The sequence below is a fragment of the Sturnira hondurensis genome, unplaced genomic scaffold (assembly GCF_014824575.4).
Source record: "Sturnira hondurensis isolate 20B ecotype Veracruz unplaced genomic scaffold, ASM1482457v3 Scaffold0001120, whole genome shotgun sequence".
NCBI lineage: Eukaryota > Metazoa > Chordata > Mammalia > Chiroptera > Phyllostomidae > Sturnira > Sturnira hondurensis.
This window is the reverse complement of record NW_028073751.1, coordinates 1,747,508-1,773,514: the sequence shown is the minus strand read 5'-3', so window position 1 is coordinate 1,773,514 and position 26,007 is coordinate 1,747,508. Positions and strand designations below refer to the sequence as shown.

General features: G+C 38.8%; 1 protein-coding gene across 1 annotated transcript in view; it reads right to left on the bottom strand.

Moving 5' to 3' along the window:
• Window positions 1-26,007, bottom strand: part of CTNNA1 (catenin alpha 1) — a 198,758-nt gene that overhangs the window by 149,965 nt on the left and 22,786 nt on the right. The window contains exons 2-3 of the mRNA XM_037061371.1: window positions 9,923-10,029; window positions 8,140-8,335 (exon numbers count right to left, since the gene is read on the bottom strand). Coding sequence (XP_036917266.1) covers window positions 8,140-8,335; window positions 9,923-10,027 — 301 coding nt within the window. The 5' untranslated portion in view covers window positions 10,028-10,029. The remainder of the gene's footprint in view (window positions 1-8,139; window positions 8,336-9,922; window positions 10,030-26,007) is intronic.

Genomic DNA, 26,007 nt, shown 5'->3' with positions numbered 1-26,007 from the left:
CCCAAAATAAAAACGAAGGAGAAAATCCTAGAAGCAGCAAGAGATAAGGGGACAGTCACTTACAAAGGAGTTCCCATCAGACTGTCAGCTGATTTCTCAAAATAGACCTTACAGGCAAGAAGGGGCTGCAAAGAAGTATTCGAAGTCATGAAATGCAAGAACCTACATCCAAGAATGCTCTATTTAGCAAAACTTTCATTTAGAATGGAAGGGCAGATAAAGTGCTTCTCAGATAAGGTCAAGTTCAGGGAATTAATCATCACCAAGCCCTTATTTTATGAAATGTTAAAGGGACTTATCTAAGAAAAAGAAGATTAAAAAACATGTACTGTAAAATGACAACATACTCAGAATTATTAACAACCACACTTAAAACAAAAACAAAAGCAAACTAAGCAAACAACTAGAACAGGAACAGAACCACAGAAATGGAGATCACATGGAGGGGTAGCAACAGGGAACTGGGAGGAAGGGGGAGAAGGTACAGAGAATAAGTACATAGATGGTAGGCAGAAAATAAACAGGGGGAGGGCAGGAATAGTATGGGAAATGTAAAAGCTAAAGAACTTAAGACACGAGGACATAAACTAAAGGGGTGAATGTAGGTGGGAGAGGGTGTGCAGGGTGGGGGGAATGCAGGGGGGGAATGGGACAACTGTAATGGCATAATCAATAAAATATATTTTTAAAAAACACTATAGACACATGCAATCATGTCTTGAGTTTCAACTCCAAGATAATTCTATCTCTGCAATACCAATAGCTAAGTGATTGGAAATCTAAAAAATTAGCACCTCTGGCCCAATAGGCTTTGTCTCAATTTTTGAAAACCTAGAATTGCAATGAGTAAGAAAAATAGCAGGGCTTCAACAAATCAACAAAGAAGCACTTCTTACTGTTATTACCTATCACTGCCCTAAGGGCTCTCACAAACACCATTATGTTTCAGATACATTAACTAAAACACATGAAGAAACAGCATCAATTAGCTCCATTAATGCAAAATTTTTTAAAGTAGCATTTTATACCTATTAAAATAGCAAAAAAATTTTAATGGACTATCCCATTAGTACTTGTCAAGAACAATGTATTTCTATTCAACATCATTCTACTTTACCTCCTATTCCTTTAAAGAACTCTCCTGCCCTTTTCTTTTGTCCTGGGGTGGACATGTGGTCCAGGCTGGCTAATCAGTCTCCTCTGGGAACAGAACTGGTTCAGAGCTGAGTCAAACCCAAGCAAAGCTAACCAGTCCACTCTATGACTATGATGTAGGCACTGAGGAAGAAAAGATCTTTCTCTGCTGGAATGACAAAGCTAGGAGGACCACTTCAAACTAGAGGTAGGCATCTTTTCCATGTATACACATGAAATTAGAAGTAAACTCAAATCCAAGGAGGCAAGTGATGAAGAAAGCCTCATACCCTCTGAGCCAGTCTCATCCAGCCATGCCTGAACTCAAGATCTACAGGTCCTCAAAATGTCATTTTGTTCAATGTTGTTTCGTTATAACATTGACTTTAAAAAATTGATTCCCAGCCAGGGCCACTGCTGTGTGGAGTCTGCACATCTCCTCATATCCACATGGGTTTTCTCTACGTACTCCAGCTTTTGGCCACATCCCAAAGATGTGCACATGAGGTGAATTCAGGCATCTAACATTGTCCTAGTATGAGAGAAGGGGGGCGGGGGGGCGGGGCACGGTACGTGGCTCTGCAACAGAAAGGTGTCCTGTCCAGGGTGGGTCCCACCTTACACCCTAAGTTGCTGGGAGAGGCTTCAGCCACCCACAACCCTGAACTATAAAATAAGCAGTTTGGAAAATAACTCTCATGTTTTTATTAATCTTTCTTAATTATTTGTGTAACTCACATTTATTTCAATATTTAATGTTAGAAGTATTTTGGACCTCTATGTAGAAGTTTGACAGTGCTTTTGTGACTAGAAGTATGCCACAGGGACCTAACTCTTGTTTATATCAATTAGCCTACAGTAAAACTGATTTCATTACATGTTGTTTCATTTAAAATCGTGGTTTCCAAGAGCCTATCAATGACATTGAGGACTTCCTGTACTCCTGAAATCCCCGATTATAAAGGCCCATAAACTCCCCTTTGCATAAACAAGTTATGGATAAACAAACTGAATTTCTGCAACTTATAATTGCTAATATGAGAACATTAGCAGACTGAAGATATAACCCTACTACAGAACAATTTACTAATACATTTTAAAAACCCTAAAACCTATGCTCCTGAAGAAACTTTTTGAATGCTACTTACGTATGTAGACACGTATATAACACTTCAAACTGTACACTGATTTGTGCACTCTGCTGTAAATGAATTTAATTTGTAAAAAAAGATTTGTGCCCCTATATTCCTACCCCTGGAAACATACCTTAAGGAAATATATGGTTGTTGTTTTTTTTAAAAGGAAAGCACTATATATACATGGTGCTCGCCCACTACAGCATTAATAATTTATATCAAAAACATAGAAATAGCCCTGGCTGGTGTGGCTTAGTGGACTGAGTGCCAGCCTGCAAACCAAAGGATCACAGGTTCAATTCCCAGTCAGGGCACAAGCCTGGGTTACAGACCAGGTCCCCAGTAGGAGGCATGTGAAAGGCAACGACACACTGATGTTTCTCTTTCTCCCTCCCTTCCCCACTCTAAAAATAAAATAAACTTTCAAGTACAATAACAGACGAATGCTGCAATAGAAAATGTACAGTTTTAAAGATTATAAATTCCAAGGTTATACTAAATAGTTTTTAAGTCTGAAATTAGTGTTAAATTTTTTTAAATAATAAAATGATATCAAAGCTAAATTCAAAAACAGGGTAAAATGCATATGCATATAACCATGGTTCAAAAAATGAATTAGTGTAAATCTAAAAAAACCATGTAGAAGATTTATAGAGGATGGGACAAAAGTAGGTTTACAATTAACTGTTCATATGAATAATAATATAACACTTAATAAATATAAGAATAAACTGTTTTATATACGCACAACTGTAAATCTACTTTTGCCCCACCCTGGATGTTAAACACCGATAAAAAGAAACAAAGATGATCTAAAGAGATGGAAACATTTTGTTCACAGATTGGAAAACAAAATGTAGTAAAAATGTCAATTCTCCCCAAACTGATTATAAGTTCAATGAAATTCCTATCAAAATCCCAGTTTTTATAGATATAAATAAGATTATCTAAAATTCATATGGAAAAGCAAAAGAACTGTAACAGCTAAATCAATTTAGAAAAAAAGAATAAAGTAGAATCACTCCATCCAATTCTAACATTCATATAACTATAGCAATAAAAATTGTGTGGTATTGGCAGAGGGAAAAACACATGAATCAACAAAAGAGAACCCAGAAACAATCCTACACAGGTACAACTGACTGACTTTCATCAAGGGTGTTAGGCAGTTCGATGGAGAAAAGACAGTCTTTTCAACAAATGGTAATAGAATAACTGGGTGTCCCCTAAGGGGGGAAAAAAAGAACTTGACCTAAACCTCATGTTAAACAAAAATTAACTCAAAATGAATCACAGACTTAACTGTAAAATGTAAAACAAGAAAACTGGAGAAAATCTTCAGAAGCTATAGCTTGGTGAAGAATTCTAAGTCGTGAGACCAAAAGAATAATCCACAAATGGTGGTGGGGGGATCCTCAAAAAATTGAAGTTCATCAAAATTTAAAACTTTTACTATGCAAATCTCTCCTGACTGCTTGCTGACCCTGCCACCAGACTCACTCTCAATCCCCACCCCTTTTCTAAAAAGATTTTATTTATTTATTTTTAGAGAGAGGGGAAGGGAGATTGAGAAAGGAAGAGAAACGTTGATGTGCAAGAGAAACACTGACTGGCTGCCTCTCACATGCCCCCAACAGGGGAACTTGCCCACAACCCAGGAATGTGCCCTGACTGGGAATTGAACTAGCAACCTTTTAGTTTGCAGGATGATGCCGAAATCAGAGTCACAGCAGTCAGGGCACAGCAGAACTTCCTAAAACAGGAAGAAAGCTAAGACATATTTCAGTTTAAGAAAAAAAAATTCTTTAAAAATAAACACAACGCAGCCCTAGTTGGGTAACTCAACTGGTTAAAAGCATTATCCTGATACACCGAGGTAGTGGGTTCGATCTCCAGGGTTGGGGCACACACAAAAATCAACCAATAAATGCATAAATATGTGGGATGATAAATCGATGTTTCTCAATAAAAAAAGTAATTTTTAAAAAATAAACAAACACAAAGCAATGCTAGAAAAAGCTGTTCCCAAGAGAAGCAAGTTCTGTGTGACTAGATATGTTCAAGTATAGGGGAATCGGAACCTATGAGACCTAGTCCAACCACAAACTTCTAATTCTGTATTCATTTCCCTGGCAGTCCTCCCGTCTTCTTCACCTGCATTCCAAACAACCCTCTAAATCTAGCTCCAAACTCTCTCCTCACCGTCTCATGCACATCTTGCATCTGCTGTTTTTCTTACTTGAATGACTTTCCCCTCCCTTCTTCCACTTTTAATATCCAATGAACTTCAGGAAGTTTTCCCAATTCCATGCTTATGTTCCCATCCCATTCCCTGCATGCCACTCATGCTAATTTACTTTTCATATCCACGTACCCTGATTATAAGTTCTGGGACAAAACAGAAAAAATCACCACCTGTCTGCTAGAAGACAGTCTCTTCATCAGAGACAAACACAGTAGTCCAGCAGCTCTTTCCCCATTCTGGTTTCTCTGACACAAGCTTGCTTCCGGGAAATCCATTGTTACCCAGTACATCAATCATGGACTTGGCTCCTTTACTGAGGAGAATGTCATTAGAAGCAGTACTGGAACACATACAGGTGTACTTCAGCTTCTTTGGGCCTTCTCCTCCTCCATCCACCCCACATGCCTGTGAGCTACTGTAGGCAAGAAGTTACTGATGTACTGTACAGTACACTGGAAAAACTATAATAGCATAATCAAAAAATACAAATAAATGAAATCTTCCCATATATCCCTTAGCAACCAAGTTCCAGTGGAAAAGCAACAGACTTGAAGTACAAAGAATTCTAACTACACCACTAGTCAATCTGCTATAAAACTCTAAGTAAATTACAATTACTCTGTGTTTTATACACCAATAAAATTCAGAGCATTTAGGTCAGTTTTGCCTAAGCACTCAGGGCTACTGAAGACAAGCCTGAGAAAGGGGTTTGTATTTTTTCAACCTAACAAATTACCCTAAAAGTTGGTAGCTCAAAATAAACACATTTACTGTCTCCCCGATTTCTGTTCAGAAATTCGGGGCTGGCTGGAGCTGCTATCATCTGAAACTTGACTGGAGCTGGAGGATCTGCTTCCAAAGTGGCTTCCTCAAATGCTCAGCAAACTGGTGCTGACTGCTAGCAGGAAACCTCAGTTCCTCTCCACTGGAGTTCCTGAGTGTCCTCATAATATAGCAGCCAGTTTCCCCACACTGAATAATCCATAAGAAAGAGCCAGGTGAATACTATACACTTTTCATGACTTTCCTTTGAAAGTACACAGTATCACTTCTACCACATTCTATCTTTGACAAAGGCAAGAGTCTCTAAGTCCCACACATTTAAAAGGATCAAAATTAGGCTTCAATTTTTAAAGAAAGGGTATCAAAAGATCTGTAGATACATTAACACCACTACAGCATTTCAAATAATAAGTAAACACTTTCAACATTGTAACTGACAAGGCTTGGTTGATTAAAGAATCTGTGCTTAATAATTTTCATATGTATTCTTTGTTCTATTAATGATAGGAGAGACGTTTCAACACCGTTTATTAAATCTCCAAAGAAAATAAGCCAACAGAAAAAAGCAAGGCACTTCAACTCTTCATATCTGATGCACTAATGATGATGAGAAGCGGTTATATTCGTTTTAGTCCCCCCGCCAGAAAAAGGCAATTTATGATGAATAGATCATGATCATAACTAATTGCAAAGTTGGGCTAAAACAGACAAGTACTTATGATTCAGAGCCACATAAAAATTTTTCTCAGATATAAACAAAAATAAAAAGAAAACAAATTCAAAAATGCATTCAAAATTGGGGGGAGGTGTATTCTTATGAGTGCTACAAATTTGCATCAGAGAAACTTCTGAAATAAGGAACACTTACAGAGTAAAAAAACTACCTGCAACAACTTAATTTATTTTGGAAAAAAAAAGTCTTAAGTTTCTAGACTCAATGAACACTTGGCCAAATTCATCTGTTAGTATTATAAGTTTCATCACAGGGGGCAAAAAGCCAGCGGAATAAAATTTTCCACACAGAGGACAATGAAGTAATAGCCATCCTGATATTCTCAACAAGCAGCTCAAAAGTTGTCTTGAACTGGACAATTAAACTGCTTTAAAATACATTAGTTCAAAAACCCTTTCTAATGGATTGAATAGTGTCCCCTGAAATTCATGTCTACCCAGAAACTGTGAAAGTAGTCTTATTTGGAAATAGGGTCTCTGCAGATATAATCAAGGTAAGATGAAGTCATATTGGGTTAGAGTGGACCCTAAGTCAATGACTGATGTACTTTATCAGAGGGAACTTTGAACACAGACATGCAGGGAGAATGCCATGTGACAACAAAGGCAGAGACTGAAGTGATGTGTCTACAGGCCAAGGAACACCAAGGATGCCAGTAAGCACAGAGCTAAGAAGAAGCATGGAACAGAATCTTCCTCTGAGTCCCCAAGAAAGAATCCACCCTGACACCTTGACTTCAGACATCTGGCCACCAAATATGCGAGAGAATAAACTTCTGTTGTTGTAAGCCAAGTGTGTAATAACTTATATATTACAGCCCTAGGAAACCAATATATCCAGTTAGCTGGTCTTCTGAATTTAAATAATCTCATCATTTGCGGTATGAGAAATATTAATCTTCAGACTGAAAACCGAGAAAAATATTTACTATTCAAGGTTTTTAATTAAAAAATTCAGAACTAAAGATGGCATCTCTCATTCGACCCACTGACCCTTTTAGGGTACTGGACTGTACCCTTTTAGGGTACAGTCCCAGGGATGTATTTGACATAACGCTCCAAAGGACTATGCTGCACACTGCTGTCAGCCATCAGAGAGCCAGCGACATTCTCCCAAAGGCCAGAAAAACACCTGCAGAGAGTATGGGCTCAGTTCCCTTCAGCTGATAACCAACAGCCCTACAGAAAGCTATGCCTTTGTTGGAGTTCTCCCACTGGATCACAAGTTTAACACAAACCTACAGGTTATAAGAAGTTAATTTTCACATGTAAGTCCTCTTATCATACTTGTAACCTCAGAGTAATAACAGTTTTTCTAATAGTAACTATAGGTAACCTGTGAGTATAATTTCACCATCTACTAACTCTGAGTTTTCCCAACACATGATTTTTTTAGGCCCACATTCAATTTATTTCAAACTCAAACCAGTGCAAATCTGTATGCCTGATTTAATGTACTAGTCTGACAGAATGGGACAATTTCTATGGTATTTTCAGAATTGCTGGACATTTATCACTTTTCCATTTTATCATTCCTATACCTTCAGCATGACCTAAAAAAGGTACTACATAGAATAAAGGGAAAACTTCTGCCACATTTATTTTCTATCAAATTGTGTTACAACATTTCTAAGACTCAACTTTTACTTGGAACAACTAAGAGAAGAAGATTCAGATTCTCCAAAAAACTGCTCCTTTGTTACTATCTCTCCTGATTAAAATGTCAGCCAGTACAACTTCATATATCTCCAATAACTGAATATTATTAGTAATTGTGCAATTGGCAAGCATAAGAATGAGAATGTTGCCCTGGCTGGTGTGGCTTAGTGGATTGGGCTCCAGCCTGCAAACCAAAGGGTCACCAATTCGATCCTCAGACAGGGCATATGCCTGGGTTGTGAGCTAGGTCCCCAGTAGGTGGTGCACAACAGGTAATAATCACACATTTATGTTTCTCTCCCTCTCTTTCTCCCTCCCTTTCCCTCTCTCAAACAAACAAATAATAGATAAATTTATTTTAAAAATGAAAATATTGACCTCAAAAAGTCACCTTCAAGAATTCATTTTCTAGAAAGGCCTCTCTCTATATAAAAAGCAATATTAACCTACCTTGTTTTCGAACATCTTCTACAGCAGCCACAAGCTCCTCCTTGAGAAACTGACTCTCCTTTGCAATCTTATCTCCTTTCTCCAAGAAATTCTCAGTTGCTTGTTCAACAGATGCAGCCAAAACATGGGCCTTCTTAGAACGACCTCTCTTTTTATTAGAGGGCCCCTTACTGTTCGTGTTTACCAGAGTTGTAACCTAAAAGTTCCATTTTAAAAAATTAAATTGCAGTCAATTAAAATGAAAATAAGAGAAAGACTAACATCTTTAAAGAGAGCAAGAATAAATCATAAAAATGAAACATCAAATTTATGAGATTCTGGTAAGCTTTAAAAATATAACAGAATTCTCTCCATATTTAAAATATATAATGATGACACTCTATTTAGTTTCCAAAATAATGTAGCTCTCCATGTGTAAGATAAAAAATATAATAAATATTTTAATTCCTCAAACATGATCATTTGGCTTTTAGCTTCATTTTATAAATAAAAACTAAATTAGAAACAGGTTAGGCATCTCTACTTGTTTCTTTGTCATCAATAAGCTCCAGGGTGTGGAGGGAGATGTAAGAGGGTGGGGGTTGGAGGGGGGTAAATGGTGGTGGAAGATTTGACTTGGGATGGTGAACACAATACAATATACAGATGATATATTACGGAATTGTACACCTGAAACCAATATAATTTTATTAACTAATGTCACCCCTAATAAATTCAATTTTTAAAAAAATTCCAGAAAGAGATCAACAATGAACTCAGCTTTATCTAGAGGTCACATTTTCCCCATTTCAACCTATGCAAAATGTTTTGAGATAACTTACTTCTAAAATCTTTTCACAGTTTATTCACACAAATTTCAGCAATTAATTAGTGGAGGCGGAGTTCCTTAAGAAATAGCTATTCAGAGTAGCCTACCATGAGGGTGTTTTAGATCCCAGAACATTAACCACCATAAATACATATAATACTAGACAAGCTGTACAATGAAGTCGACAGAAGATTGGTTATTAGCACCATCTGTCACACAAAGACCTACTGACAGCTGCAGTAGTTGGGCTCCAATAAAGTAAATATACCTGAGTCTTACCACATAGTCCTACATATTTTAAAAAACATGTACATATACACATGTACATGTGTGTGTATGTGTATATATATATATATATATATTTAAAATATTAGTTTATATGTATTGTTTGGAATGGTTTTTTTTAAAGGACAGCACATGGCACTACATTTTGTCTCTCTCTCTTTCTCTCACACACACATACACTAGCAAACTGTGCCAGAACAGTAAAAGTGCAAAGCTAGCTGTTAACAGTTAATGAAATGTCATTACACTGTGATATTGAATTTGTAACAAAACATATCAAACTTATATCCTCAAATTAAATTACCTGCTAATAGATTATGAAAGGTATTAAACAGGATGAATCGATTTAACAATCAAGGCTCCATATCCAATCTTTCTTGGATATTCCAAGAAAAGAGTGATGCCAAGAAAATATCTGCAAAGTGCAAACATTTGGAAAATTGCACTACATACTACTGGCCCGTATTATTGCCAACAAGATGGAAAAATTGTTTCTAAAGGGTTAAATGAATCCACACATTAACATTTAATTATCAGTGGAGCCAAATCATGTAAGTACCATCAACTTAAACTTAAGCACTCAAATTAAACCTCTGAACTAAATAACCCTGCTCTGTTTGTTACCCAGACCTACTCCTATGGAACCATGTTCTCAAACAACTGTGTATGTATGAGTTTTCAGATTCTTACCTGTGTAACAAGAGGCTCCAACAGTCTTTCAACTGCCAGGGTCCTGATCTCTAGACTTTTGGGGTCCCATTTGAAGTTTATGTTACCTGCGTGGACAGCAGTCATTTCTGAAAGAGAAACAAAAAACCAAAGTCAGGTAAATATTAAACACAAACAATGAGATGAAATAAGTAACAAATCTCCTACTTAAGGACTTTTATATCAGAAAAGCTACATTCACCACAAAATTAAAGAAAAATTCTTACTAGCCTGCATATGAAGGCCCTGTAATTCCTATGACTTAAGATTTCAAGTTTACAAACATCAGAGGTACTACAAGAGAGCACTCCCAAACATGAGAGCCTTTACCTTTGGGCTTCTCTGGTACCAAGACAGTTCTACTTCCAGGGGTTTTTTTCATATATATTTTTTTTTTAATTGATTATGCCATTACAGTTGTCCCATTTTCCCCTTCATTCCCCTCCACCCTGCACACCCTCTCCCTCCCACATCCCCCCCATGTCCATGTGTCTTAAGTTCTTTAGCTTTTACATTTCCCATACTATTCTTGCCCTCCCCTTGTCTATTTTATACCTACCATGTGTGCTACTTATTCTCTGTACCTTCTCCCCGCTTCTCCTCCTCCCACTCCCCTGTTGCTAACCCTCCATGTGATCTCCATTTCTGTGGTTCCACTCCTGATCTAGCTATCTGCTCCTGATCTAGCTATCCGCGTAGTTTGCTTTTATTTTAGGTGTGGCTGTTACTAATTGTGAGTTTGCTGTCATTTTAGTGTACATGTTTCTGATCTTCTTTTTCTTAGGTAAGTCTCTCTAACAGTTCATAATAAGGGCTTCGTAATGATGAATTCCTTGACCTTGACCTTATGTGAGAAGCACTTTATCTGCCCTTCCATTCTAAAGGAAAGCTTTGCTGGATAAAGCAATCTTGGATGTAGGTCCTTGCATTTCCTGACTTGGAATACTTCTTTCCAGCCCCTTCTTGGCTGTAAGGTCTCTTTTGAGAAATCCACTGACAGTCTGATGGGAACTCCTTTGTAGGTGACTGTCCCCTTATCTCTTGCTGCTTCTAGAATTCTCTCCTTCATTTTAATCTTGGCTAACGTAATTCTGATGTGCCTTGGTGTGTTCCTCCTTGGGTCCAACTTCTTTGGCACTCTCTGAGCTTCCTGGATTTCCTGGAAGTCTATTTCCTTTGCCAGATTGGGGAAGTTCTCCTTTATTATTTGTTCCAATAAGTTTTCCACTTGTTGCTCTTCCTCTTCCCCTTCTGGTACCCCTATAATTCGGATGTTTGAACGTTTAAAGATGTCCTGGAAGTTCCTAAGTCTCTCCTCATCTTTTTGAATTCTTGCTTCTTCATTCTTTCCTGTTTGATCATTTTTTTTCTTCCTTCTGGTCCACTCCCTGATTTGAGTCCCACTTTCCTTTCCATCACTATTGGTTTCCTGTGCATTTCCCTTCATTTCAATTAGTTTAGCCTTCATATGTTCCTCTAATTTGTGACTAAAATCAACCACCAGTTCTGTAAGCATCCTGATCAGCAGTATTTTGAACTGTGCATCAGATAGGTTGGCTATCTCTTGGTTGCTTAGAAGTTTTGGCTCTGGGCCTTTGAGCTGTTCTTCTGCTTGAGCCATAATGTTTTGGTCTGTTCATGCCTGTTATGTGTGAGGGATGGAGGCCCATGTGTTCACCAGGGCAGGTCAGCCCAGTTGCTGGATTGTGACTGGGGACAGGGTGAGAGAGGGAGCTCTGGTGTTTTTTCTACTCTCTCTCGGATTTCAGTCCTCCTCCCCTTTCCACAAGCAAATTGGGCCCTTGGGGTGTGGGTTCCTGGGTGGGTGGACTTATGTTCCTTCTAGGACTCTGTGGTTCTCCCCAAGGAATGCTCCTGTGAAGCTGGGAGCCTCTCCCAGCACCTCAACCCCCGAAAGTTTTTCCAATTGGTGCTTTTAGGCTTTATTTCCCATTGCTGGGGTCCTGGGTTGCGCGGTCTATCTCACTGGCCGCGCAACCCAGGGCCCCAGCAATGGGAAATAAAGTCTAAACCTGCCTGGTTTCTCTGCATGCAAATGTGTGTCCGAGGTCAGCCAGCCGCCTTGCAAGCCTTACTGGGTTTCCGTCTGCACCCGCCCAGGTCACCAATTACCACCTAGTCCTGCTGGGACTTCTCTCTGCTGCTGCTGACTCCATCCCTCTTATCAGTCTAGATAAATGGTTCGTTGTTGTCGGACTTCAGTACAGTTTACTTTTCTTTCTGTTTGGTTTCATTTTTGTTTCTAAATCTTTTTTGTCTTTAAATTTGGTTGTGCAAGGAGGCACAGTGTTTCCACCTACACCTTCATCTTGGCTGGAAGTCTACTTCCAGTTTTTCCATGCCAACTTAGAAGGAGAATGAGAAGCTATAGTGAAAGAAGACTAATACAAAAGAATCTTATTTTTCTTACTGTATAATATTTATCGTACAGTATTATCTAAACATTACACAGAACATCTTGTCTCACTCTATTAAAACATAAGGCTTAAGTCTGATGCCCTCTGCACCTACAGCTACTATCATTCACAGCCAGAAGAAATTTCAAGAAACAGTCAAACATCACTGTATCAACATCAAAGTAAACTTCCATTAGACAGAGGCCTTAAGACTAGGGGGAAAGACTTCAATGAACACCAAGCAGTTAGGTTTTGCTTCTAATAGTGCCTTAAAGATTGAAGACAAAAAGATAGGAAAGCTATGTAGCTGAAGTAAACACAACTTTCCAAACAACACACTGCTGACAGAACTTTAAAACCAAAAAGGGTGCCTTAGAACTCAAAAATTCAACTTCCAGAATTTTATCTAAATGAAAAAGATGCATATTTAAAAACTTGGACCACACTGTATGATATAATCATTAAAAACTGTAAACTACCTGTCAAATAGATAACCTAATAAATCGCAAGCAACCAACAATCAGTGCTCCTCAAAAAAAAAAAGGCTTATTCCAGGTCTGAGATATCATATTGTGCAGAAAGCAAGAAAGGGCACAAAAACTAACATGATCATATCAAAAAGACACACGAACCAAAGGCTCTACTGCCCTAATTTACTACAATATGAGTATCAAGAACAATGACTATTAACTATGACTGATAGATCGATCCATCCTATGACAAAAGAAAAGAAAGAAGGTAGGAAGAAATTTCTTTACCATGAATACAGGCTAGGGTTAGAAAATGAGCATTGCAAACCCCAGTGTAGTAACTGACTCAGGTAAGTATTATCAACGAATATTAACACTTTAGGTGAAAGGGTACTGGGGAACAGGATATCCATAAGGTGCCAAAAGTATCACCTGACAGGTTACCCACTAATTGCAAAGAGGTAAGAAGTACCTTTACAATGTTGAGATTTAAGTCATGTCCTTAAACAAATTAACTTAGCATTGCAATAAAACACCTGATATTATATGCTCTCAAGTATGACAAAATATAAAGTATCCTACATTACCTATAAAGTATTCTTGATGAGAAAAAAGTGTTGTTTTTCAAGAGCCTCAATGTCACTACAAACTGAGCAAAGATAGTCGTGCAACAGCAAAATTAAATCTTCCACCTCAGTCTAACGAAGCCTCTCTGGGATGATTCCACACCCTTTTCAACACCATGAATCCCTATGCAGTCAGTCTATTAACACCTATAAAGCAACTTGTCCCACTGAAAAAAAGTAAAAAGAAATCGATAAACTTCATTTCAACAATATATTTAAAGTATTTTTTCAATATATAATCAGAAATTTTTGAAAATTACTGGAGATATTTTACATAGGTGCTGAGTGTTCCAAATCTGGAATGTTTTGCACCTAGGGCATATTTAAATATAAACAAGCCACATCAAGTGCTCAACAGCCAAGCACGGCTAATGGCTTCTGTACTGCACAGTGTGGCTAGAGACCCTTTCTTGGAACGTGTTTTAAATGCATGAAATACAACTCAAAGGTTGATAAAGGAAAACATTAAAATTTAGCTATCAAAATACTTTACAAACAGCCCTGGCTGGTGTAGCTCAGGGGATTGAGCGAGGGCCTGTGAACCACACGATCCCGGTTCGATTCCCGGTCGGGGTGCATGCCTGGGTTGCAGGCCAGATCCCAGCAGGGGACTCACGAGAGGCAACCATACATTGATATTTCTCTCCTTCTCTCCTTCCCTTCCCCTATAAAGATAAATAAATAAAATCTTTAAAAAAAAACACACACACAAAAAAAACAAAATCTGGTGAGAAATCTTGTATCTGCTCCAAAGTAATAAACATATTATAATTACTACAGACACAAAAAGCACTGAAATTCCTACTGGTGACAAAGTCACAGTTTCAACTTAAAACTGGTTTGTCATCTACATTAATACAGAAGGAAATGCTAAATTTCTGTTGGTGAAAACAAAGACAAAATTTTTCTAATGTAAAGTCAACTGCAGATTAAGAAACCACCCTAATCTAGACTGAATTTCAAGTTTATAGGAAATACATGTTTACAGAGGATACAGATAGCATGATTTAAAAAAATACCCACCACAAGGAAACAAATACAGAATGTACAGCATTCTAAAAAGACAATGAGGCCTTAACTATTCAGTCAATATTTGAGAAGAGAAGATGGGAGGACTATTTTAGTCTATAAGGATCAGGAGACATAAGAATCTAATACATATATCCAGTTTGAAGCCTGGTTTGAAACAAACAGCCATTAAGTCAGTTGAAGGAAAATTGGTAAATTGTTACTATTTATTAAATATTAGGTGATGTTATGAAATTACTGCTCAGTTTCATAGGTGTGAAAATGAAATTGTGGCTGTGCACAAAAATGACTATTTTTAGGAGATGCATGTTGAAATATTTAGGGGTAAAGTGTCAAAATGATTGCAATTTTCAAATAGTTCAGCAAAAGCGAAAACATACATAGTGAAAAATTATAAAAAATACTCATAATTGTTAACTCTAGGTGGAGAACACATGACTAGGCAGACTTATTGACAGATTTATTCTTTTAGCCTCTTTGTATACACAAAATTTCTCCTTTAAAAAAATGGAGGAGCTCTAACTGGTGTGGAGCAACGGTTGGGTGTTGTCTCCCAAACAGAAAGGCCAAGGCACATGCCTGGGTTGCGGGACATATGACAGGCAACCAATGGATGTTTCTTTTCTCTCCCTCTCTCCCTCCCTTCTCCTCTCTATAAAAATAAATAAACAAATTCTCTTTTTTTAAAAAATGGAGGAGCCCTGGCTGGTGTGCGGCCCAGTGGATTGACTACTGGCCTATGAACCAAAAGGTCACAAGTGTGACTTTCTGTTGATATTTCCTACAAAAATTACATAATCTCAATCTCTCCATGAGGAAACATCAAACTCAAAGTGAGGGATACTTAAGTGAGGGATACTCTACAAAATAATTGACTGTAGTCTTCAAAAATTAGGTAAGATAAACAAAGATAGATTAAAAGATTCTTTCAGATTAAAGGGAGTTAAAAAGATATGACTAAATGCACTCATTCTGGATGGAAATTGTACTGGAAGAAAAAAATTTTTTGAAAGTTAAAACATTTTTTAAAGATTTTGTTTATTTATCTTTAGAAGGGAAGGGAAGAAGAGAGGGAGAGAAATGCCCATGTATGGTTGCCTCTCATGCGTCCCCTGCTGGGAACTGGCCTGCAACCCAGGCATGTGCCCTGACTGGGAATCAAACCCTGATCGTGTGATTCGCAGGCCAGCGCTCAATCCACTGAGCTGCACCAGCCAGGGCAAACATTTTTTTTATTGTTTATGCTGTTACAGTTGTACCAAGTTTTCCTCTTTGCCTCCTTCCCCCAGCCCACCCTCTGGAAGAAAAGAATATTGAAATAATTGATAAAATTTGAAAATAGATTATGAATTACATATTATATCAATATTAAATTTTCACATTTTCATCATTATATTGTAGTTATGTTCTTGTTTCATGTAATGAGCATGTTGCCTGCAACTTTCTTGTACTTAAGAAAAAATAATATATTAAATACATGTATACATACAGAGAGGAGTAGAAAGTAGGAGAGACAGTCGGAAGAAGAGAGGGAGGGAAAGTATGAGGAAAATGGGAAAAAACAGGGATAGGAAGGGAGAAAGGATGGAGAAAGTGAGAGCGGTAGGAAGAGAGGAGGAATAGAGAGAAAGGAGAAAGCAAAGGAGAAGAATAAAGGAAAAGGCAAAAAGGAGGGGAGAGGAGAGAGATGTTTTGAAATGTGGCTAGTGTGCCTAAAGAATTGTTTTTTTAATTTCACTTTAATTGTTAAAATCTGTATTAAAATAACTAGTACAAGACAGAAAAGCACATATCTGTGACTAGCCCACTCTTAACAACTTTAATATAAAAGTATCTTGCTCTGGCTGGTGTGGCTCAGTGGACTGAGCGTGGGCCTGCAAACCAAAGGGTTGCCAGTTCAATTCCCAGTCAGGGCACAATGCCTGGGTTGTTGGCCAGGTCCCCAGTAGGGGGTGCACAAGAGGCAATCACACATTAATGATTCTCTCCCTCTCTCCCTCCCTCCTCTAAAACTAAATAAATAAAAATAAATAAATTTAAAAAAATATAAATGTTTTCATCATCTCCCATAAACACATGCTGGAGTGATAATGAAGAGGTAGACCCTTTTAGATATTGTTGAAAATATCAGTGTAGATATCATCTAACATTTCACCAAGACTTATCTAACCATCAAAAAATTCTAGAATCACTGGAGATGGGGTACCAAAAGGAATTCAGATTTGCTTAATCTGGTAATACAGAATGACAGTTTCCAGGGAATTTGTTTCATTCCATGTGGGCAAATGTGTTCTCCACACATATTATGTCAGGCCTATACTTTAGTTTTAAAGGTTGTTTGCCCACTAAGCTGATCAGCCCAAATCAGTAAACTTTTAAAGTTTAAAAGTTTAAACTAAAGATGGAGTGCTCTAGATTGCTAAAGGGCGAATAACAATTCAAGCAAATGTGATCAAATGTCACAGGTAAGACTTTTCAGAAAGAATGATTTACCCCAAGGATTCTGCATTTCTTATCCTAGCATTCCACAGCCACTGCATCAACACAAATATAACAGAAAACCTTTCAAGGGTTGTAGAGGGAGGGAGCCAAGACACAACTAAAGCCAGTTAGCCCATCCCCTGCCTGGGGAAAACCACTAGGCCTTGAGGAGCTGGTAATTTGAAAACCAGCAAATCAAGGTGCAAGCAGTACACACGCATCCTACTGCTGTAGAACCCACAGCTCAGGCCCCACTTACCCTACATGAACAAAACTGGGAACCAAGGTGAGAGCACTGGTCTGAGAGATAGGGTCTCAGGCCAAGGGAAGCTGTGGAAAAGAAGATACCTGGAAGAAGGAGGAAAGAGGGAGGAAGCTGCCCAAGGTGTGCCTGCAAACACCCAGCAAGCCCAGGCAGGAAAAAAAAAGAAGAAACAGTAAACAGCTTCTGAAACTTGGAGAAAAAACTAAGCTTGTCCTAGAGAAAGAGCAAGAGTCTTCTAAAGATTCATACAGATGTTAATAATTTTTTTTTTTAAAGCCTCTTGGGGACTTCCAGCAAAGATGGAGGCGTAGGTAGACACACTGTGCCTCCTCCAACAACCAAAATAAGGACAACAACAATGCAGAAACAAAGTAACAAACAAACCTGAAAGAAAATTGAACTGTATGAAAGCCCGACAACCAAAGAGTTAAAATAGACACAGTCATCCAGACTGGTAGGTGGGGCAGAGTCTGCTGACAAGCAGAAATGGGTCACGGCACAGGAAGCGGTGACACCAGACGCACAAGGCACCTCAGGTGCGCAAGCATCGGGCAGACCCTGGGCAGAGCAGACCCCGGGTCTGCTGGCAGACCCCGGGCATGGGGTGGCAACGGGCAGACCCAGCAAGGCAGCAACTGAAAAGCAGAGCACCGTGCGCAAGGTGGCTGGCTGACAGGGCAGTGATCCCACATCTGCGCGCAGATAACTGGGAAGCAAGACAGATCAAGTAACCCAGGGTTCTAGCACCAGAAAATAAAGCCCCAAAACACTGACTGAAAACACTTGCGGGGGTTGAGGCGCAGGGAGAGACTCCTACCCCCACAGGAAAATTCATTGGAGAAACCCACAGGGTCCTAGAATGCACCCAAGCCCACCCACATGGGAATCAGCACCAGAAAGGCCCAGTTTGCTTGAGGGAAGCGGCAGAAGGGACTGAGGTACAACATAGAGTGGAGCAAAGCACCATTTTTTTCCCTCTTGGACCCCGCCTCCACATACAGCGTCACAACCCAGCAACTTGGGTTGCCCCACCCTAGTGAACAGCTAAGGCTCTGCCCCCCATATGAAATAGGTGCAACCTGACCAAAAAATTATGGTTCAAACAGAACAACAAATTGAAACCACAGAGCCAATACTTTTAAGCGACCAAGAAATAGCCAACCTATCAGATGCACAGTTCAAAGCACTGGTGATGAGGATGCTCACAGAACTGGTTGATTTTAGTCGCAAATTAGAGGAACAAATGAAGGCTAAACTAAGTGAAATGAAGCAAAATGCACAGGAAACCAATAGTGATGGAAAGGAAATGGGGACTCAAATCAAGGGAGTGGACCAGAAGGAAGACAAAAATGACCAACCAGAAAAAAAACGAAGAAACAAGAATTCAAAAAAATGAGGAGGCTTAGGAATCTCCAGGACATCTTTAAACGTTCCAACATCCGGATTATAGGGGTAGCAGAAGGGGAAGAAGAACAGCAACAAGTGGAAAACTTATTGGAACAAATAATAAAGGAGAACTTCCCCAGTCTGGCAAAGGAAATAGACTTCCAGGAAATCCAGGAAGCTCAGAGAGTCCCAAAGAAGGTGGACCCAAGAAGGAACACACCAATGCACATCAGAATTACATTAGCCAAGATGAAAATGAAGGAGAGAATCCTAGAAGCAGCAAGAGATAAGGGGACAGTCACCTACAAAGGAGTACCCATCAGACTGTCAGTGGATTTCTCAAGAGACCTTACAGGCAAGAAGGGGCTGGAAAGAAGTACTCCAAGTCAGGAAATCCAAAGACCTATATCCAAGACTGCTCTATCCAGCAGAGCTTTCATTTAAAATGGAAGGGCAGATAAAGCGCTTCTCAGATAAGGTCAAGTTCAAGGAGTTCATCATCACCAAGCCCTTATTATATGAAATGTTAAAGGGACTTATCTAAGAAAAAAAGATAGAAACATCTATAGTAAAATGAAAGCAAACTCACAATTATTAACAACCTTACCTAAAACAAAAACAAACTAAGGAAACAACTAAAACAGGAACAGAACCACAGAAATGGAGATTACATGGAGGGATAGCAACAGGGGAAGTGGGAGGAGGAGAGGGGGGGAAAAGGTACAGAGAATAAGTAGCATTCATGGTAGGTAGAAAATAGACAGGGGGAGGGCAAGAATAGTATGGAAAATGTAAAAGCTAAAGAATTTAGAACACATGGACATGAACTAAAGGGGGGGAATGTGGGAGGGAGGGGTGTGCAGGGTAGAGGGGAATGAAGGGGGGAAATGGGACAACTATAATAACATAATCAATAAAATATATTTTTTAAAAATCACAAAAAATTAAACACTCAAATCAAGATGTAGAAGTAACTCTTAAGAAAAGCAAAAGTTAAAAAATAATAAAAATGACAGCAGAAATAAATTGGAAACAGCTCATGGAAAGGCCAATAAGATAGCAAAATTGTGGACAGCTACTTTAGAGAAATAGAAGGCATGCAGGAATAAAACTGGAAATGAGAAAAGGGGAATAACAATGACTAGGAAGGAAATGTTTAAATTATAAAAGATTACATGCAATTACATATTAACTGAAAATTTTGACAAAAGAAGAGATATTCTGGGAAACTATTTTTAAATGACTCAGTAAGAAGCAGAAAACCTAAATGGACCAATAAGGAAAAATGAAATATCTAGAAGATATAGAATAATTATGCTCCAAAGTGACAACTTTCAACAGGGGTGCTGCAAGAATTTTCAAAGCAGGCAATACCTCAACTCTTAAGTCTGGGGCACTAATCTCTTTTCCCTCAGACTGTCAAATGAAAAATGACAACAGTGAATACAACAGTAGCCATCTAGTGTGAATTAGTCAAAATATATATACACATATATATAGATATAGATATAGATATAGATATATTTTTTTTTGCATCATGCTTGAAAACCCAAGTAAAGGGAATAGCCCAACAGGAGTTTGGCATGCCCTGCACCAGGAGCAGGCACGGCTCCTTTGCAGTGCTGGGCGTTGGGAAGGTGCCAGAAGGCGTCACCTGCTCCTCCATGGGCAAAGCGCAGAGGCTGCAGTCTTCAGAGAATATTTGTCAGCATCCATGTCAAAATTTCAACCGCTTGCACCCTTTGACCCAAGGATTTCCCGAGCAGTCACCCCTGCAACAGGTCACAGAGGCATACATCAGGCTGTTCATGATCACAGCATGCTGGAAGGATGCTGCCTGTCACAGCGTTGTGTTGGGCTGAGGGACAGGGAACCTCACACGGACAGTCTGCTCTCCAGCACTTAGATCTACAAAGGAGACCAGTGGGCGACAGTAGGGAGACGAATGGTGGAGGGAAAGTCAAAGTGAAAGAAAAAAGATGCCTAGACATACACATCGAAAACCTCAGAGAGAAAGCCAAGCAAAGGCTGGCAGAAGCTGCCTTTGGGGTTAGGGCCAGGAGCCCGGCACAGCCCTCTGTGTGTGTCCTCTTGGGTATTTATATTGTTGAATTTTTAAAAATTAGTTTTTAAAGCACACACACACAAAAAGAAAAGCCTTCTTGGTCTCCTCTTTTCCTAATTTTGATACTTTGGGTTACAAAATAATTTCACTTTCTTAACTCCAATAAAGGCAGAGTATAAGCATAATAATGAACTGGCAAAGACACCTGACTCTATTCTATACTGTTAGGGACTGCTAGGATGGACCAGGACTGGTTAATCAGGAATACATGTGCCCAGCTGCCCAGCAGCTCTAGGCAATCTTTATCATGCAGACCCAGGGTTATCAAGTCATCAGATTTTTCAAGAGATCTAGAGATGCAGATTTTCACATAAAATCTCCCAACTTTAACACTGGCAAAACTAGTTCCAAGAAAATTTACCACTGTGTGGGTCAAGCAAACATGTCTGAGTACTAGGTTTGCACTGTTTGACAACACTTTGCAACTACTGTACAAGATTCTCCCCTAAAATCCCTTCCAATTCTTCATTCCAGAACTCCACATCCTCTTAAGTAATTAATGTCTCTAGGCATCCACATAAAAGTTCACCAGATGCACACTCCCACTAAAGGTGTTATTAAGGCAAAGGACTCACTCACTCACTCACTCACACTGAAAAACTTGGAAATACACTAATACTGGAAAATCGGGGACCATTCAGTGTGTTTTCAGTCTCTCAATGACTGTGATGGAAGCAAACTCCCTTGCACAGCATCTTTAATCAAAGGCCCTGCCACAAGTGACACTGAACACTATTAAACTATACTACAGAGCCGAGTTATGCTTTTGGTGACCCCAAGGCTAAAAGGATTTCAAAAAGTAGAAGTATTTAAAATCTAATGAGAATATGTTATCTGGAAAGAACACAGCTTCTGGTACCAGTTTTGTCACTAACTTATTAGCTGACCTTGGGCAATCACTCCAACTCTCTGGATCCTTGGTTTTCTCATCCATAAAAAAAGCAGTTAAATTGTAAGCTCCAACTCCTTCCAGCCTTGAAATTCTAGTATTCCTTTCACTTACCTCTCAAACAATACAGTCTCTGTATTGTTTTATTAAATGTAATTAATTTTCCCCAGGTTTAGCCTGTAGCCTTTGTAGCTATATTTTAAGTTTAAGGGTGATAACTATGCTTATGTTTCTTTATATCCCTTAAGTTTCTGGCAAAGATGCTTTAAGCAGAGCAAATGCAGTATTAGTTGAACTGAACTTATGCAACCTGATTTTAAAGTATTTACAAGCCTACGAAGACAAACCTCCTGCCTTAATCTTAGTCATATCTCTGCTTCTCTACAATTAATGATATTGTTTAGAGTAGCTAAACAAATAAGTTTTAAACTCTTGGCAGTTTCTAAGTTTTCCAATTAACTTACAGAGCACTCCTTCACAAGATCTATTACAAAACCTACTAGAGTTAGCCAACCTTGATGAATTACAGCAACCTTAGGTTTTTCCCGGAGGAATCAAGCTTAGTGGAACTAAATAAAAAGTTAAACTAGAGTTATTCAGTCTTCATTACCTTATAAACAGCAATCCTGGCTATAAAGCAAAAGTTCGATATAAATTCAGAAAGGGAAGAGATGTAGGCATCTGACCCACAATCTTTATGATGGAGAAATGAAGAAGCAAGCAGAAAGTAAAAGCATAGCTCCATCAGAACTAAGGAGACTGATTGCTGGCAAACTGCCTTTCACGCAAAGAGCTACATACCTTCTTCAAAGACATTAAATGTTCATTTACAACAGAATGGCCACATCATTCTTAAACCACGTCTGCTCCAAAGCTTTAGAATATCTTTACCATGCTACTCAATGCCAATTTTTTTTTAACGGCAAGGTTAAGGTAATGCAATGTTAGGATGGTTCATCTAAATGCAAATCAGAAAATTTAGTCTTAAGAGCACCCGCAGTAACATTAACTGTCACACTGCAGAAGATATAGGACTGTGGATTACCAGTGCAGTCACAAGGATGCCAGGCTGCTTTTGCATTAAACAGAGTTAACACAGCTCTTGAATCTCAACTCTCAAATCTCCCAGTCACTGTCAAAAAAAAAAAAAGAAAGAAAGAAACACCAAGGTAACCCTTGTAATTAAGACTCACCTGCCTCTTTTACTAAATCCTCTAAGCCTGTCACCTTCTAAAATGTGAACTGGTTGGAGGAGGGAGGAGGGAGGAGGGAAGGGGGAGGAGAGGGGAGGAGAGGAGAGGGGGAGGGGGGAGAAGGAGAGGTAACAAAGCAAGAGGTATAAAAATATACACGTTCCACATAAACAAGAGAAAATTTACTGTATTTCCCCCCAACTGCAGTCTTTCTAATCACAAATACAGTATCATGGTGAAAAACAACAACAACAAAAAAATCCCACTTAGCCTTGATGAAAACTAAGAGTCAAACACATAGTGAAAAGTTTCCCATCTACCATAGAGTAACTGGATTAAATAAGCCATCATTTACACGCTATCAACTCATCATATACATTTTATATCAGGCACTTACTATGGCACATAGAAGTTGTCTATCTCCTTCCAGGTACACGAATCTATGAGAAAAACAGCACTTGGCTAGGCTTTATTATTTTTTAAAGATTATGACTACTATGATTATAATTATTTTTAAAGGTAACTATTTGTTAATCACAATAAAACCTTTAATCACTCTCATTTTGTTCCTTGTTTTCTTGAGGCAATGGGAAACACAGGGGCAGCAAAATGAAAGAACTGCCCTGCCACAGGTATCAGGAGACACATGGTTACCAAACACACTAAGCAAAGGGTAAAGGTAAACCGTAAAGGTTCAGTCAGCCACTTAGCCACTCAATCAGCAAATACTTGAGTGTCTTATCCATACAGGCACTATTCCAGACAGCACAGAACAAGACCAAAAACTCTGCCTTCACGAAACATACACTGCAGTAATAGCATAAATACGACAGGTATCAGTGCTAGTAAAAAAATTAATCAGGGTAATGGTAATGAAACTCTGCACAGTCCTTCAAGGGCCTTTCTGTTTTGATAACATTTGAGGTGAAATCTGAAAGCCAAGGAAGAAGCAGTCAAGTGAGTCTAGGGGAAAAGCATTATAAGCAGAGGTAAGAGACAAGCCATCATCTCTTGGGACTTAGAAAAAAAGAAAACAATGTGGCTGGAGCACAGAGCAAGAAGAGGTGAGAGATCAAGTGAAGGAACAAAATTAAACAAAAAGCTCCAGAAGTGACTATTTGCAGTAAGGACTGGATATCTCTGTTCATTTACATAGCTTCCACCCCACATGACTGAGACCATTAACAACAGAAGTGTTTAACAGAAAACTGCACTCAGCTCTCCTAACAGACAACTGATACGGATGCACAGGAGGTCCCTGTTTCCATAAGAAACTGGATGACTCTGTTCTGAAAAGCAAAGCAAAGATGAAACCAGCATCTGGACTGGAGGCACAGGAGAAAAGGGAGAGAAAAGGAAAAAGAGGTTTTTGTTTTAGAACAATGGGGCTAAAAGACAGAGAAACTTGAACACAGCTGAGGAAAAGCCTACAAAAAGGACTCTAGTTTTCTTGGGAAAGCCAGGAGAAAAGATGCCTGCACTTGACTACAGTCTACAAAGTTACCCAGACTGAGTGAGAAAACAAGAAAGAATGGCCTCTAAAACTGCTATCGCAGAATATATATCTTTGATGACCTATTTTGTCATTCATTAATTCATCCATGACTGACCAATTACCATGTCCTCAATTAGAAACCCCTACCAGATCATCACAGCAATTAACGATTAAGTACAAAAAAGGAACAGGTTACCTTTACAATGGAAAAACCTGGCAGATCCCTAAACTTAAGTGTTTAAACTTAACCTCACCACTAGCAGAACCACCTGACAACTGCAATGCTCTGAGAAAGATTCATCTTCACACAGATAATATTCTCGCCAAAAGTAGAAACAATTACACAAATCTACACTGCAGAATATCTACAAAATTGGCCTAAACTCTCTAAAAGTATCAACATAATAAGGGGAAAAAAGGGCTAAAAATCAAAACTAGAGACATGACAACTAAATGCAGTATGTGATATTTTACTGATTCCTGGATTTAAAAAAAAAAACTATAAAGGACACCACTGGGACAACTGGTGAATTTAATATGAATAAAGACTATGCATGAGAGGAATACTTCTAGGAATCTTGTTAAAATGGACATCCTGATTCAATAGGTCTAGTGTAGGAAGAGTCTACATTTCTCACAAGTGCTCAAGGAGAGCAAACACTGGTTCTTAGACCATTCTTAAATTTTTAACTAAATAATGTTACTGCATCAATGTAAAATTTCTTGTGTGAGACTGTAGTTATGTAAGAGCAATGTTATCCTTCTTAGCAGTTACATGCTGAAGAACTAAAGGGTAAAGTACCCTAGTACCTACAGTTTACTTTCAAATGCCTCAAAAATGTTTATATAGAGCAACTGAGCAAATTTTGAAAAAGTTAATAAATGGTGAATCTAAGTGAACTGATAAATTAAGAGTTTATTGTATTACCCTTTCAACTTTTCTGTACGTTTAAAGATGAAAAAAAAAGTTGGGGGAAAATGTACATTCTAAACAAAAAAACAGTTATAATACATCAGCAACTATGATACTGCTAATTGCTTCTTCATTAGTGCACAAGAGGGGCACCCAGGAGAGTCCCCAACTGGCCAGGAGTCCTCCCTGAGGATACAATGTACAGGATGGGGCAAGGTGTGGGGGGCAGCAGTTTCAGATTCTGCAAAGGGACAGTGGCACCAAAACACTTTGGCACCTTCTAAGAACCACAAATGTGAGTGAAAAAAAAAAGATAAAGAGTGAAGTGGTAGAAGATAAAGCTAAAAGATAAGCAAAGAAGCTAAAAAAGGTTACAGGTTTAGACTTCATCTTTCCTAACTTAAAAAAACTTGGGACCCATTCTATTTTTACTGTTTATACTAGTTAAGAAATCCTGAACCACCAAACCCCCTCCCACTCTCCTCAGCCCCTCCCCCACAAAAAAAAACAAAGGGACAAACCCCACCTCTTACAGTTACCATAGTGAAGGCTAAAAGCAGTCAGCAAAAGTGCCTCGCTAGCCAGACTGGCATCTCCCCAATCTAAAGGACTCACACACACCTGCAGAGCGGAGTTCCTCAAAAATCCACAGGCCCCAAACCAAGCATTTTCCCTCCAGTCTGTTCCCCTGTGGCCTTCCCTATCTCCACTGAGAATGTTCCACCAAACCAAGTCCCATACAATGAGGTTCTACAACTCCCTTTCCTTCTCTTCCCTC